Source organism: Malus domestica, chromosome 05 (genome assembly GCF_042453785.1).
Source record: "Malus domestica chromosome 05, GDT2T_hap1".
Taxonomy (NCBI): Eukaryota; Viridiplantae; Streptophyta; class Magnoliopsida; order Rosales; family Rosaceae; genus Malus; species Malus domestica.
Genome location: NC_091665.1, coordinates 30,958,813 through 30,974,155, shown reverse-complemented (window position 1 = coordinate 30,974,155; position 15,343 = coordinate 30,958,813). Strand labels below are relative to the sequence as shown.

At 35.0% G+C, this 15,343-nt stretch overlaps 1 protein-coding gene across 1 annotated transcript; it reads right to left on the bottom strand.

Moving 5' to 3' along the window:
• Positions 1-5,885: 5,885 nt before the first annotated feature.
• LOC103435938 (bifunctional TH2 protein, mitochondrial-like) lies at positions 5,886-9,580 on the bottom strand. Its single transcript, XM_029102563.2, has 6 exons — positions 9,202-9,580; positions 8,986-9,094; positions 7,968-8,267; positions 7,471-7,891; positions 7,082-7,345; positions 5,886-6,872 (listed from the first exon to the last, which is right to left on the bottom strand). Exons 1-6 carry the CDS (start codon positions 9,384-9,386, stop codon positions 6,460-6,462), a joined length of 1,692 nt encoding a protein of 563 aa, XP_028958396.1. The 5' UTR covers positions 9,387-9,580; the 3' UTR covers positions 5,886-6,459.
• Between the last annotated feature and the right edge of the window lie 5,763 nt (positions 9,581-15,343).

The window sequence follows — 15,343 nt, the reverse complement described above, 5'->3', positions numbered from 1 at the left end:
CCGTTAACAATCACGTCATATAGTTCATGAAATTTGGTCTATGTTCTCCCTAGCATTATTTCTTATTATCTGTTATATCATATTTAGTCAACTCGAGAGAGTATAGAGTAGTTAGATCATAAACACACAATAAAAATGTTTCCTTTCCCCTTGATTCTTTGTCTGATCCAAGTAAATACTTCATAATAAAACTAATGAGATTAAACACTAGGACTGTTTTTCCCCTTGATTCTAGTAGGACTGTTTACCCATTTGAGCTTAACTCTTGCTCACCCCATACCTTTCCTTTCAATCAGTTTATTTATTAATGGATTTTGCTAGCGACAGATGTTTACGTGCAAGTGGATGACTTTCAGTTATTGATACATGGTATTGTGAAACCCAAAAGTATTAACGGGTGGGGATCATTCACATGCCTATGGACGCTCCCTTTAATATTGCTCTTTATAAAAATCTTTGAAAATATTAACTTCCATTATATTATGTGTGAACGACTCTACTTGTAAGACATTGATGATTAAAAGTTACTCATACAAATATGTGTATGACAGTCCTTAACATTGCTCTTTTTACGGATTTATCCTTACAAAAATAAATGTTTCACATATGTTTATGTCAAAAAGCAATAATTAAAACAGTTATACCTAATACATAGGTTTGGAACAGAGTAACAAAAGTAACTAAAAGCCACTTTATCTTAAGGCATACACAAATGATGTGGAACCCAAAGCTACATATGCTTCGAATGATTTGGGTTTCATCGATCTTAGGGTTTCCTTCCCTTCTTCAGCTTTTAAAGAGTAACTTCTAAGTATGACAAAGATACAGAAAATGATGCTCAAAGTGGATCCATCATTGAATAATCTAAAGAAAAAGAAAATATCGATTAAAGCGTGTGTATTTGCCAACATCAAACCCTAATCATCTTAGTCACTGCTCACTACAAGTTAAAATAATTTCTAACCTTAATAAACATGTTTTATGCAACACAAAAAATGATGAGAAACAAGAAATTTACAGGAATATATGAACCTTTGTTTAGCGCTGTATGTCTAAAAGTTGAAATAATATAAAATCACAGCCAATTCATACCCATTATATATGTAGTTAATAGTTTATATATATGGTTAAATTAGAGTCAATAACTCAAATGAACATGCCATTTATTCCTCATGATTGAACGAGGGAATCATGCCATGTTACAAGGTGAAATAAACAATTAATCAAAGACAAAAACTACTCTGCTCTTGTTTAATAATACAAATTTATATCAGCCATACCTGGCTAATTAAATGATAATTAACTAGGGAACTCTTCCTATTACCTACTGCACCCTTGCGGGAAATATACACCAACTTAGAAATTAAAAAAAAAATATAATTGGATGGATGCTAAACACACAATAAAGGACTCTAAACTATGATTTGTATACGGCTTAAGGTATTGCTTAGTGCCCCTAAGTTCTATATATGATTACAAGTTTATGATCAATTTAATTTGTGCATATCTCTACTATTTAATAGAACTCTGTTTGTCAACTCAAGAAGTTTGAAAAAACTATTCTAACAATATCAACAAAATTAAAGAAGATAACCAAACTAAAAGTTAATTACAGGCAATACGGTGAATCACACACAACAATTTCTTGGTTTTTTCTCTACTCACAGCCAGATAATCTCTATTTTTCCTCCCACCTCCCCCTCTTCAACATTTTTGTCCCTCTACTCTCTCTCTCTCTCTCTCGTCTCCTTACCTTCGAACCCGTTAAAAACAAATCACTACTCTCATAAAAAAGCAAAAAGAATATTTCTCTTCGTGTATGACCTTTGCTAGTCTGCATTAAAAAGTTAGCTCTTTCGGTTTTTTTTTTCCTTTTCGAAGGACTCAAAAGGGAGTTCCGCATGTTATAAAAGAAAAAAAAAAGTAGAAAAAGGGAGGAGCGAACAGGAGGAAATGGAAGAAAGTTATCAATGGTGGTCTGAACCTCACCAACTACCATTTCTCTCAGATTAAAATATTTTTTCCTTCTCTTTTTTTCCTTTTCCCTCTTCTTTGTTGTTATACTGCAAATTTTCACATGTACACATGCACACATGCAAGGCAGTCCATTTAAAATAGTCAATGTATCATGTATAGTAGTGGCACTTTTTTTAATTAATTCACAATATTAGGTACCATTTCTGCAATTAGAACAGATAGGAAGGCCACGTGAAACAGCAGCTTCCTTGGGAAGTCCTTCAACCCCATTATTGGAGAGAAAGAAAAGAGTTTATTTTCTGGGTGGATTAAGAGAATTATTGGGTGGATTACTTGATCCGTGGATCTGCTGCTAAAACTTCTCATCTGCAAAACGGAAGGAACCCATGGGAAGAAGGTATGGATGGCTACGGTATTTCACGTGGGTTTATGCTGAGGCACCCCAAAATCTTTTCATGGTGCTTGTGGCTGCACATGTCCCACATGTATGAGTTGGGGTCCACGATGTTTTGGGACCCACATTTGGTACACTAATCTGCAGTGAAATACATAGTGAGTGCATGGTGCGTACCAATAATACAAACCCAGTGTGCCAGTTTTCTCGTCTGTGCACTGCACTCCTTATCTTGTTCATTTTTGTACTATTTGTGATTCATTGTTTCAATCATGGTTATTGATTCAGGGGGAAGCAATATTTTGATTAAGTTTAGAGGTGAACACGAACAAGGGGTTCGAGAAACAACATGACAGTACATATATTATCATCCCTATATAGTTTATTTCTAATTTTTTTTAATGTTTTTAGAAGCGAAATTAGGGAGAAGGAAACGAAAACTAAACCTCAAGTATATGCTAAATCTTTTTGAATGTGCAATAAGGAAAATAGTATAAGCCATTCGGATGAGGCATTAACATTTAACATGTAGTAAGGTATGCAAAAGTTCTTGTGAAAACTAAATAATTGCATCTTTGACAAAAACGGTAAGCAACACACGGTTTCAATGGATTTTGCAAATTCTACAAGAGCTATCTTGATCCCGAGAACCAGTGTTTTTTGCCGTAGGGCTTTGGTATATATAATTGGTTTGTTTAGGTTTCAAGCTTAGAAAAATTGAATAACGATAAAGGAAATTCACGGTACTCTTTAATTAATAAAAAAAATAATATCGGTACTATTTAATTTGAACGTTGATATTAAGTACAATTTTATTATGGAAAGGTTAAATAAATAACACTAAACGTTATTATTACTATAACAAGGTTGGTAATTACGTTATTATACTTAGACGTGATTGCATTAAACTACCAATATTGATTATAACACCTTGGACATCTTATTAAATATAAAAGGACTTCATGAAATTACAAAACATCATAATTCACTTATGGGCTCCCTACATTAATATATAACAATGTTACAACATAACATTCAATGGTGAATTACAAGAAAAATAAGGTTATACTATAGTCCTTCAAATTTACACCCCTAGGTTACATAAAAATACTAACATTATATTTTCTTTTTGAACAAACGATATTATATACACTAAAGAGGACGGGATGAGCTTAGCCTCATAATGGGCTAGCTATAATGTGGTTCAAATTCGCCTTTGGCGAGAATCGAATTAACCTAAGATCTCTCACTAACAAGTGAAGAGAAATACCACTAGACTTCAGTACTAAGTGGCACTAACATTATATTTAATTATATTTAATTAGACTGAAGGACGTTGATATTACTATAACATGGTTGACCTTTGCTTGTAAGTTAAGTTACACTACAAATGTAGGATATTATATTTCGACATGATTGCATTACATTACTAACGTTAAAATTAAATAGCATCCATACCCTTTCTTTTTATTTCCTTTTTTTCAGCGTTCAAATTTTAGATGTTAGACCAACAAAGAAAGTTAAATGGTTTTGTGAATTTCTACCAAACCCATCACATAAAGGTTGTTTAGGAAAAAAGTAATTTTTACTTAACTTATAATTTGATGGAAACAACTATAAACTAGCCAATGTTAGTTATAGTAGAAATAATCGGACCAACAAAAAAGGGGATACATAGGCCAGCAGAAGATCATACTAAAAGGAGAAAACCTAGATCCAAATTCTCCAAATCCTTCATATTGATAATGATCTGCGTCAGAATCCAAGGCCTCTTTACCGCAGTATTATTCTTTTCCTCAGCTAATCGTATATGAGATAAAATGTGAGCAAAGACCTTCTTGCAATACTCTTCTCCAATCAACAAATCTGAATGCCCGAAACCCACCACAACTACCCTTTCATGTCTAAACCCTGGCTGGTGCAACTTCATGTATTTATGAGCAAGAAAAGATGTTTGAGGAATCACAAGGAGAGACCGAACGCGCGATATATATATATAGTGTTGGGAGTGCCATTCTTTCTGGGTGGATCAAGTAGGAGTTGCCACCATTGCTGTCTACTATAAAACTTAACCAGATTTGCATATCTTTCTGAGGTGGGGAAATGCTGCCATAGGAGCCTTGTTGAGCTTTCCTTGTTCAACCGCTGGTGCACGGTTGGACTTAAGTTTTCGTGCCAAAATGCGTTTCCAAATATGCTGGAAACAACTTCACATTCATTACAGGTGCATCTTTCGTAACGAGGTATTAAGCGGGCTATAAGTTTCAGAATCCTATTACGTGAGCTCACCAGAGTTGATGTTTCCACAAGTGGAACTGTCTTGTTATTTCCAAGCATCAACATGGATATCCACACTACATATGTATACTATATAAATTAGAATGCTGATTGGCTCCTCACTGCAATACAGGAAGCCACAGTTTGACTTTGAACACATTCTTTATTAATTTCTGTTATTTGATCATTTTTAATTCCTTCGATTCTATGATCGAAAATAAAAATGTGTGGATAAAAGGTAAAAGATAATGTGTGGATACCTGAAATTAATTCCTAGGAAGCCTAGGGTCTTAGTTGCATGACTTCTACTCGTTTTCGTAACTACTAATTATTGAATTTGGTTTTGTAAAACTTGCAAAATTCGCTATTAGTCGGGTGAGGCAATTATAATTATAATAGTGGGCATCCCTATGTTTGGGTATTCAGTCGTGATGGAAACTTCTCTCCTCTGGGAGTCAATGCTGAACTCTTCCAACTAGTTTGGCTAATTAAAGGTGTTGAAATTTCCCCATGAGTTTAATTAATATAAATGGGTGCATATAGTGCCCCCACATTTATTCTTTTGTTTGCATCTACTTACGCAGGTTAACACTCTTCTCATTTAGACTTAAAAGACTGCAATTTTGACTTAGTCGACTGGTTAAATAATTTTTAAGTTGGTTAATTTTTGTAAAGTTGAAATTTAGAGACATGCTTAGAAATTATATGATTTTGATCGTTATATAATATTGAAAAATTAATTAAAATAATTAAAAAAATAAAATGAGAACGTTTAAATAAGAAAGTTGTTAACATCCTCTATATATTATGCCTCCTAATACTGATTACTGTTGATGCAAATATAAGGTTGAGATGTTCCCCAGCGGACACCAGATTTCCATTTATTTAAGGCCCAACAGAAAAGAAACTTCAATTCCTATAGAAAGATCATTTTACACCAGTGACAAGCCCTTCACATAAGGCAACCCATACCTTACCCAAGGCGTAGACTTAAATTGGATTCAACACCCATAAAACAACCAAAAGGTTACAACTTACAAGACAATTTTGAAATTGTTAGATTAATCGTATTAGGTATCCAATGTTAACTCGTCATTCATGAAAATTAAATTTGAGATTTTGTTATTATAAATGAAGAAAAAATATCAAAAAACTGTAGTGCCAGTGATATTTGGTAACCACTTCATTGAGATTTTATCAGAAGTTATGACCCAAAACAAAAGGTTATAAAATTGAATTCATATCAAACTAAATTCATATATATTTCCAAAACGTTTCTCCAAGGTTTTATCCGAAGCAATGACCCGATAATACAAGGGTTAAAAAAGAATGCATCAATATGATATACAAATTTTATAGACAAACAAATCAACATTACATCCTCTCTTTTCTTTCTCCTACCAGTAAGTTGCCACTGAAATCTTTCTCAACACCAACTTAGTTGAACCTGAAGGATAAGAATCTAAAGAAAAGCTAAAGGAGAACACAGGTAAATAGAAGAATTAAGATGTCATTCTTTTACTTTTGACAAGTCCCTAAAGATAAAAAGGGGCTGGCTGTGGCACTCAACTAAAACTTAGCCACCAATACTGTCTACATATATAGGTATAGTCTACTATATATTATGAACTTCCCTTTGGGTTTGTTCTAAAACTACGAATAAGAGTAAGAGGGAGGGTCTTAAATGTAACCCTGTATGTATTTTCTTCTTTCTATCTCACTCGCCACGTGATGTGTGAAATGTGAGAATGAGAGAGACAGAAAATGAGATATATCTCCGGTTACACCTAATTTTTTTTTAAGAGAGGTGCTTATGTACCTAAAATAAAAGCCTGTATTTCAGCCCAACTAGACACTGTATAAAGAATTCCAGACATTGGTTTCCAATTAGAGGAACAATCTTCAGCAAGTTCTCTCTGCCTCTTCACCAAGCCAGAAAACAATGGGACAAAGGAAACACCAAAGTGATCACCTAGTCTCCTCAAGGATGAACTTGATCCAATCACAATACCTATATCTGCCTCAAGAAGGCAAAGCAAGTCACCCACTGAGCCTCCAATGTAAACTGTCAAGTGCTTGCCTTCACTCTTTCGGTCGATTAGGATGTCGTTGAAGGCTTGAAGTTTTTCCATGGGAGACTCCATCTTCTTCACAATTTCGCCGGTCGTAACAGATTCTTCATAGACTAGCTCATTGGAATGTACATTCAAGACATTCAGATCTCCTGTACAATAAAATTTAGACATTTAGTAAATCCTAACACACTTTTTGGACAAGACGATATTCTATTCTAAATTACTCGAATTTAAGTTGAAGGGAACTTAAACTTGGGTGTAAGGGCTGGCGGACACACTGCCCTGGCAAACGGGGCCTAACCCACATGTGCACATTCCTAACACACTTGAAATATATAATGTATTCCAAGTAACATACCTGACGAAAAAGCTGATGCAATTAGATCATTGCACCAGCAGTATGAAAGTACATGAACATCAGCTTTCAGATTTTCATTTTTCACAATCCTTTGAAAGAAGCTTCTGCAACCATCCTGAATGAGACTCTGGCCAGCCCTTTTTATATCCTCTACATTCAAACCCTTCAGTACTCCGGACTCAACCACCCTTTCGTTTGCCTTTCTCTCAAACGCCGCGAGTTGTTCAAGCGCATTACATAGACTTTCGTAATCAAATTCTTCCACTGCAAAATTTAAGGAACACAATGTTTAACTTCATGCTATTTTTCAAAAAATAATATACGAACACTGAAATTTCACGATGAGAGTAAAATCAAAATGCAGTCCAAATAATTAGTTAAGACCAAACCTTTATTACTGGCCAAAATGCTTTCGACAGATTGTTCAAATTCTTCAGTATATTGGGTGGATAGGACATCCCAAGTGCTCCTCAAGTCTGCGGAAGACATTCGCGCGAGTTGCGTTTGATCAGATCCATCAATATCAGCCTTTGGTGCTGTTATGAGTGCAATCTCAGCCAGTATGGCAGCAGAGTCAAATGCAGTGCATGCCAAATCAAAATCACATAGTATCGTCAGATGGCATTCGTCGAACTCATACATCCGAGATAGAGGGACTACAGATTGCTGATCAGAAATTGGTTGGTTAACAACAATATCTACTAGAAGTTTCATTGCTTGGTGATAGAGATTCTCTATAATTTCAAGCTCCTCACTAGTCAAGCAAATGCTAAGTCTGTCTAGCATGTCTTCATTTTGCAAAGCTGTTTCCTGAAATAAAAGTTTGGTCATTAAAAACTTAAAACAAAAGGGTATGAGAAACATATTTGATTTTAATAAGACGAACCTCGAGAATTTGAGACGAATAGGTGTCTATCCACGTTTTGTATATGTGAGATTCATAATCATCAGAACTTAGAAATCCCTGAATCTCAGTACTAATGAAGGCATAGAGTCTGATACAAGGAGCCAGAGCAGCAAGTGTGTAAGCAGCAACTTTGGTCTTTTCAAAAGGGGTTGCAATTTTACCGGGAGCCGATCTTTCTCCCTCAATTTTCCCCGATGCTGTTGCAAGCAAGAAATCTGTGTATTTGTTCGTTGCAATGCCGTTAGAAGCGCCTTCATCCGCGAGCTCAAATCCACATTCCTGCATATTATGTTCATTTCAGACTTTTAAGTACTGAAACCTGAATTAGCACGCGTGTCTGTCACACCGCTACTAACATGAATACAAGTTGAAGTTAATTCAAAGAAGTCAGTCATTGCAGTAAGCAAAGTGAATTTCCTTTGAATTTTTGTTATGCTGGTGCCAAGATACAATTATACACAGAAAATTAAATGATGCTATGGAGATTGTTAACATGCATATGATGCAGTCGTGGGTTAGGCTAGTTGGATAGGAGTGTGCACCCCATGCACTCGAGTGATCCCTCTTGATTGATTAATGCAAGGAGGCAATATTACTATTAGTTATCCCTCTTGATTTATTCCCATTGATTAAGCTGATAATATATAATGATGAACATCATGATCATGCAGCCATAATTTGCAGGATAATATTAAAAATAAGTCTTCCTTTTATTATTCTTTTTTTTTTCCATTTCTGGAATCAAGTAATCAACCAGTGTGATAACTATTTGATGAAAAATCAAAATCGATATGGTGAGCTAAGGCTGAATAGACTAATTGTCCACTAATTACGGAAACAAAACAGAGTCTTAATTAATAATCCATCCCAATTTTTTTCCATAATATCCGTCATCAGGACAGTTTTCTCGGAATCCAAACAGATTTTAAGAAAACTATCTGGATTATTTACTTGGACAAAAGAAAAACAAAAGGGAAAGGAATCTTTGAATATTTACTTGGACAAAAGTGTCGTGCGTTTGAAGCCTGCGGATTATACGTTTCCTCAAATCGCGTATGCCATTTTTGTCGTCGTCATCATCTGCACAATCCTCCGCCAATTCATACCTGACAAACAGAAAACAAAAAACCAATTATTCACTGCATGTATATTTCTATGTGTGTAAAGAGATTACGGAGGAGGATGATCGAGGTTGATCGAATATCCGACATACGCGAGAGCGAAGGCTTTGAGAAAATGGAGGTCTTGAGAGATGAAATGGCGGAAGGTGGTCGGAGAGTGGAGAGTAGAAGAGGCCAACCGCACAAAGAAAGGACTGTACAAAGCGAAAACGGAGTATTCTTTTCTGAACTTTGCCCACAACCGCCGTGCTAGGCTTATTCCTTCGTCCACGGCCATAATCTCCAACGGCAATAGCGAGGGCAACAGAGAGTTAGGGGATCAATATTTCTAAGACGATCTACGTACGATTTGGACTGAGCAACAAATAATATTAATAGAGACGATGAAGGAGAGAGACGGAGGGAGAAAAGAAGAGAAAGTGGTTTGGTGGATTTTTGGAGTTCTTGTTGTCCGATCGTTGAAGTTTGATTGTCTATGTGGATATATTGGTAATATTTATAGGGTCCATCGTCAGTCCAATATTGCGGGGGACATAAGCTATGCAGGGGCAGAGTCCTAGCCGCCGGGTCAACTTAGCAACAAACATGCACCCTCTTGGCTTCATCCCTTGCGTCATGATCCTTTTTCCCACCCACCTAGTTACATTTTTCACCCCTTCTAACATCTTTTTGTCGTTATCCCTTACAAAAGTCACACTTCTAAGTTTTGAGAAAAACTTTAACATGACTGCTTAACTAGAATAATTCTCACATTGGATGATACCAAAATACATAAAATGTTATACTTTTTCGAGGGTGCCTTACCAACTACGTGAACAGACTGTCGTACTGATTTATTTTTCTTCCCTTATGTTGGATCACAAGTTATGATACATGTAATATTTCATTTATTTCGTCTGGTAACGGATGTGTCATCGATTTAATTTAACTAGTGTTGCCCTTAATTTTTCATATGCAGACGATAACTTTACCAATTATCTCGTCACAACTTAAAAGAAAGGTACTGCTTCAGTATATACTAGAGAAAAAAAATTATAGCCCTAGATAATTTACCGATTTTGTATAACCAGTCATAGTGAAGGTTTTCGTAAGCAGCCTAAAGTTACTGTATATGACTATTTATACTCTACAAGGCTGCAACTTGTATAGGAAGTAGTGCTCTCCATGATCATAAGTTGGGGTGACAATCTAACAACAAATCCAACTGCATACTTTATATTTTTCTTTCAACTCAATTGCATATTATAGTTATGAGTGCATTTTTGCTCACCACCATTTAGTGTGGTGTATGCTCACCACCTTATTTATCATCATTAGATGAGTTTGAATTTTGAGATTTGTGCCTGTCTACTACACGAATCTCGAAATTCAAACTCATCTAACGGTGATAAATAGGATGATGAGCATACACCATACTAAATGGTGGTGAGCAAAAACACTCCCTTATAGTTATAATGTTGGTGGATTTTGCTTTTAATGTGGTTCAGTGCACCGTCGCTCGGGTTCCTTTTTGCTCGTTGCGCCGAGATTTCGTCTCCCAAAAGCAAAATCAGTATACATGCTTTTGCTAGCTATACGCGGTATTCCTCGTTGCCATCTGACTTTGACTAGTCCAAAAAGGCAATGGACTCAACTAATTTAGAGAGACCGAGAGAGACCCTATTACTATTACTAAGTTATGGTTCATGATCACAATGATGAACAAATCAAAATTGATCTTTTCATTAAATTTCCACAGTTGGGGGAACTCTATGACTTAGTACCGACGGACTCGATCATTTGGTTGGTATTTGACTTTGGAAGAATCAATCGGCTATATATGGTCATGGTTGTGAGAAATGAAAATGTCATTAACTTACTTTGTTTGGTAACTTTGGTTTTTAATTTTTAGTTTGTATTGATATAGAATGGTGGAAGGAATATGTAAGAAATGTCTATTGAACGGTCTTCAAAATGAAAACTAAAACCCGTACATTGAAGGAATTTTTGAAAACCTTATTTTCATTTTCAAGCTACATGATCTCTTTAGGGATAAAGTAATCCCTTTGATATGAGAAGAAGTGAGGATAAAAATGAATGAGTATGAATAAACTACCGCCCTCAGTTATCATACCTTATTTTTTAAGTATTGCGTATCAAAAACAAATAAAACTCACATACTTTGTCATTCATTCTATTGTTAGTAAACACATAATCCGCCCTTAATTTTTCCATCATTCCTTCCACGACCCTTTCCAATATCCTTTTTCATAGTTTGTACCCCACCTGTGTCACATCAAAAGACTTTTTAACATATTTTTTTGGAAAAAAATGGACCAAATTGAGACATGAAGTTAGACGATTGAGGGATTAAGTGACATTTAATATTTTAGGTTTTAGGAGTGAAATGAAACTAAAGTTTGAATTCATGAGGGCATCAGCAATGTTTAAGCCTTAAAAAACAAAACAAAAAACGAAAAAGGAAGTAGTTGCTAACTTGCTACACGAGTATACGGTGCATAATGACATGAATAATATAATGTTGTCGGGACCTGGCTTAAAATTGGCCTATCATTTTGGAAAAAAAGGCAATGTGTTAAACACGTTTAGGCCTTTCTGGAGGTCCTTCCCATATTCTTCTAGTATTCTGCATTTTGTTGACGCTGCAAATATATGAATTCCAAATTGTTCACTCCATTTGGAACGGAACTGAACATTCTTTTATCACTGTACATGTTCAAGTTGTTCAACAAACATATAAATTAACGTGACTCAATTTGTCACATCCCCGCCCGGGGCGGACCACTTTCCGGGCATGTTCCACCACCGTAGCACGATATTGTCCGTTTTGGGCTTACCATTCCCTCATGGTTTTGTTTTTAGGAATTCACGAGCAACTTCCAAGTGGGTCAACCATCTTAGGAGTGCTCTGACCTCCTTCTCGCTTAACTTCGGAGTTCCTACAGAACCCGAAGTCAGTGAGCTTCCAAAAGATCTCGTGCTAGGTAGGGATGAAAATATACATTTAAGGATCACTCCCCTAGACGATGTGGGATGTTACACAATTTACATGTTGAAAACCCCCACACACACACACACACACACGTCCTTTCGTTTTCAGTTTCCTTTGTTTTCAATTATTGCAGAAACTAAAGTATTCAAAAGTCGTGGGAGATTGGAAACAAGAGTCGTAGACGACACACAATATATCATGATTAAGCTAGCTATAAATATGATTCATCTTATTTTTGTTTGTCAAAATATATGATTCATCTTCTTTTTCTTTTTGTCAGAATATATGATTCATCTTTTTTTTTTGTCAAAATATATGAATCGTTTATTAACTATTTAACAAGTGGCAAGGCATGTAAATCATGATTTGGGTGATGATATAATATAGGATGATATGATATCGCATTTATCCCAAAATTATATAAAACTCAACACTAATTAGATGGGATTTCAATCATTAAGCTAACGATAGTAATATGATGGTTGATTTGTGGACTTTAAGTTGATGCTTTAGCTAAATCTTCATTTTTGCGGGACGGCGTTCAAGCTATAGAAATTTGTTACTCACGATTTTATTTGATATAGTATTCATTCATTTGAGTTAGGTTATCATATATTTCTATCCCATCTTAATACCATATAATCTGATACGTAATATGTTTAACCAAATATTTAATGAAATAAAATTATTAACTGAGGTAACATTTACACGTCAGTTACGAAGTTAAAAAGTATGCTACAACAATACGAGTTCTTGTATGTATAAAATATTCCACAACATCTGTCTATCATACCATTTTTTAAATGCCATGTGTCAATTTTACACTGCTGAAATTTTTTCATTTTTCGATAATTTGAAGTAAAACAAAATAAAGAAAAAAAATAAAAATTTTAAGAAAAATAAAATAAAAAAGAGAGAGACCTAACAACAAACCCATATATCCTCCCCGACCTCTCCTACTTACTTGCAATGGCCGCCATTACAATTTCAACATTTTGCATTAAAGATTTGGGAGATTTGAAGTTTTTTTAAGGAAATGAAGTCTCACGCTAAAAAAAACAAGGTATCAACATTTCGCAAAAGAAATATGCACATGAGATACTCAAGGACCACGGTTTCTTGGGTGCAAGGTCAGTGGAATTCCTAATATAGGAATTAGGAAACCAAACTTTTCGACAAAGATGAGTTGCTCAAGGATCCAGCACAATTGCCGGCATTTAGTAGGCCGAGTAATTTACCTTACTATCACTCGTACGAACATCACATATTCAGGACATGTTCTTAGTCAATTTATGCATGAGCCGCGGTTACCTCACATGGATGTCGCTCTCCAAGTTGTTTGATATCTCAAGGCCACTCCAGGCCAAGGTTTGCTTTTTTCCATCAAACAATAATTTGAACTTGGTTGGTTATTGTGACTCGGATTGGGCTAAGTGTCCTATAATTCGTTGTTCTACTACTGGATATTGTGTTTTCTTGGGGAGTTCATTGATCTCTTAGTGGAAAAAGAGGAAAATAACCACGTTATTATCATTCAGGGACTATAACCAACGCAACTTTTCGAGGGCTCAGTCATTCAATATCCTTAAGTTAGAGCTAGCGCAACTTTTCGAAAGTCCAACTTAAGAAGGTAAATTCGAGCCCAGTAAATCATGTGTATGACATATCGAAAGAATGGCGTATTTCCATGCTTCTTGGAACTCGATTTTAATCTCACTTTGCTCTCTGTAACTCAAAAGTTATCACTTTACTCTATAAAACTCAAAGTTCACTCCATTTTTCCCCTGGAACTTAAATTGATTCCATTTTGCCCCTAAAACTTGAAAGTCGTCTTTATAAAACTCAAAATTTGCTCCACAATACCTTAGATCTGTTAATTTCTTATATGGGTTTGATTTGGGTGCGTCATGCTTATCAATTTTTTATTTTTTATTTTTTTTTCATCTCTTCAATTTCTTTTAAACTTAATATTCTCTAGTTGTTGAATGTTAACATATAATAGAGATTTATAATCAAAATTATTGCACATGTGCCAACCTTATTGGGTGTTGACTCCCACAGATGTTTTCAGAGGCCACCTATAAATTTCGGGGGGAAGAGAGAGTTTACAATTTAAAGTGGAACAAATTTTGAGTTTCAGGGAGTAAAGTGATGACTTTTGAGTTACATGAGGCAGAGTGAGATCAAAATGAAGTTTCAGGGGGTGTAGCTAAAAATAAGACCGAAAGAATAGCATGCTTTGAACCACGAAGAAGTTAAGTTCTAACATAAAATTAATTGACAATATAAAGTAGCTCAATTTATTTATAAGCTCATGCAAAGTCCATTATCTTATTAATGTAGAAAATCATTCTCAACAGTGCGGCAGGAACACGATGATTGCTATGTTTTTTCTTTTATTTTTATTTTTATCGTGGTTATTTGTGTTTGGCCAATTTTAAATTATAGAAAAACACATAAAAGTCCGTCATGAATCACATTATATTTGCTTTCATATTTTGTACCAATCTGATCCAAAACAAAAGTTTAATACATACTTTATTATCTTACTCACACATATCACTGTCTTGTTGAGATTTGAGATGTTTTTTTTTTTGTTTTATTTGTTATGACGTCGATCTACATAAAACTAAAACAAAGTTATGAGAAACTGTATCATAAAAACTCAAACATCAATCCAAATTGAAAAGCTTGATTATCTGAACTGAACTAAAATCATCTTATTTAGTTCGTTACAATTTGAAAAAAATCATTGGTAATATGCTCGGTTTGGTTAACGGTATATACTCTAGAGTTCTAACAGAATTGTTAAATTATATAACCTAATAAAATCTAACCACTTTTATTCAGACGTACAACTTAATTGTGTGCTTTTAATTTGCATTGAAAAATTGTCATTAGGGCCGAATTAATTGAGATGGATTGTATAAGACTAGCAATATTGGGCTTTTTGACCTTACTTGAGTGAACCCTTGTTGGGCTTGAATCCAAAGCAGAGAGAGATTTTTTGGTGTGGCCGGTATAGGGGATGATACACCACGTGTCATTATACAAACAGTGAGATATGTATGCTAAAAAATTAATAACTTAAAAAATAAGATTTTCCACCGCTCATATTAAAACATGTTGTATAACACTTGTGTTTCCATCACAACTAAAAGTTTCTTCAAAGGAGAATAGCAGGCGACGTGTCCAATTGCAGTGATTTGCCACGTATTCATGGACCCTCATGCAAAGTCACA

Coding starts and splice junctions, on each gene's coding strand:
- LOC103435938 (XM_029102563.2), bottom strand. CDS start 9,386: ATGGCCGTGGACGAAGGAATAAGCCTAGCACGGCGGTTGTGGGCAAAG. Junction 8,268..8,985: donor CGCACGACACTTTTGTCCAA/GTAAATATTCAA, acceptor CATAATATGCAG/GAATGTGGATTTGAGCTCGC. Junction 6,873..7,081: donor TGCATCAGCTTTTTCGTCAG/GTATGTTACTTG, acceptor TTTATTGTACAG/GAGATCTGAATGTCTTGAAT.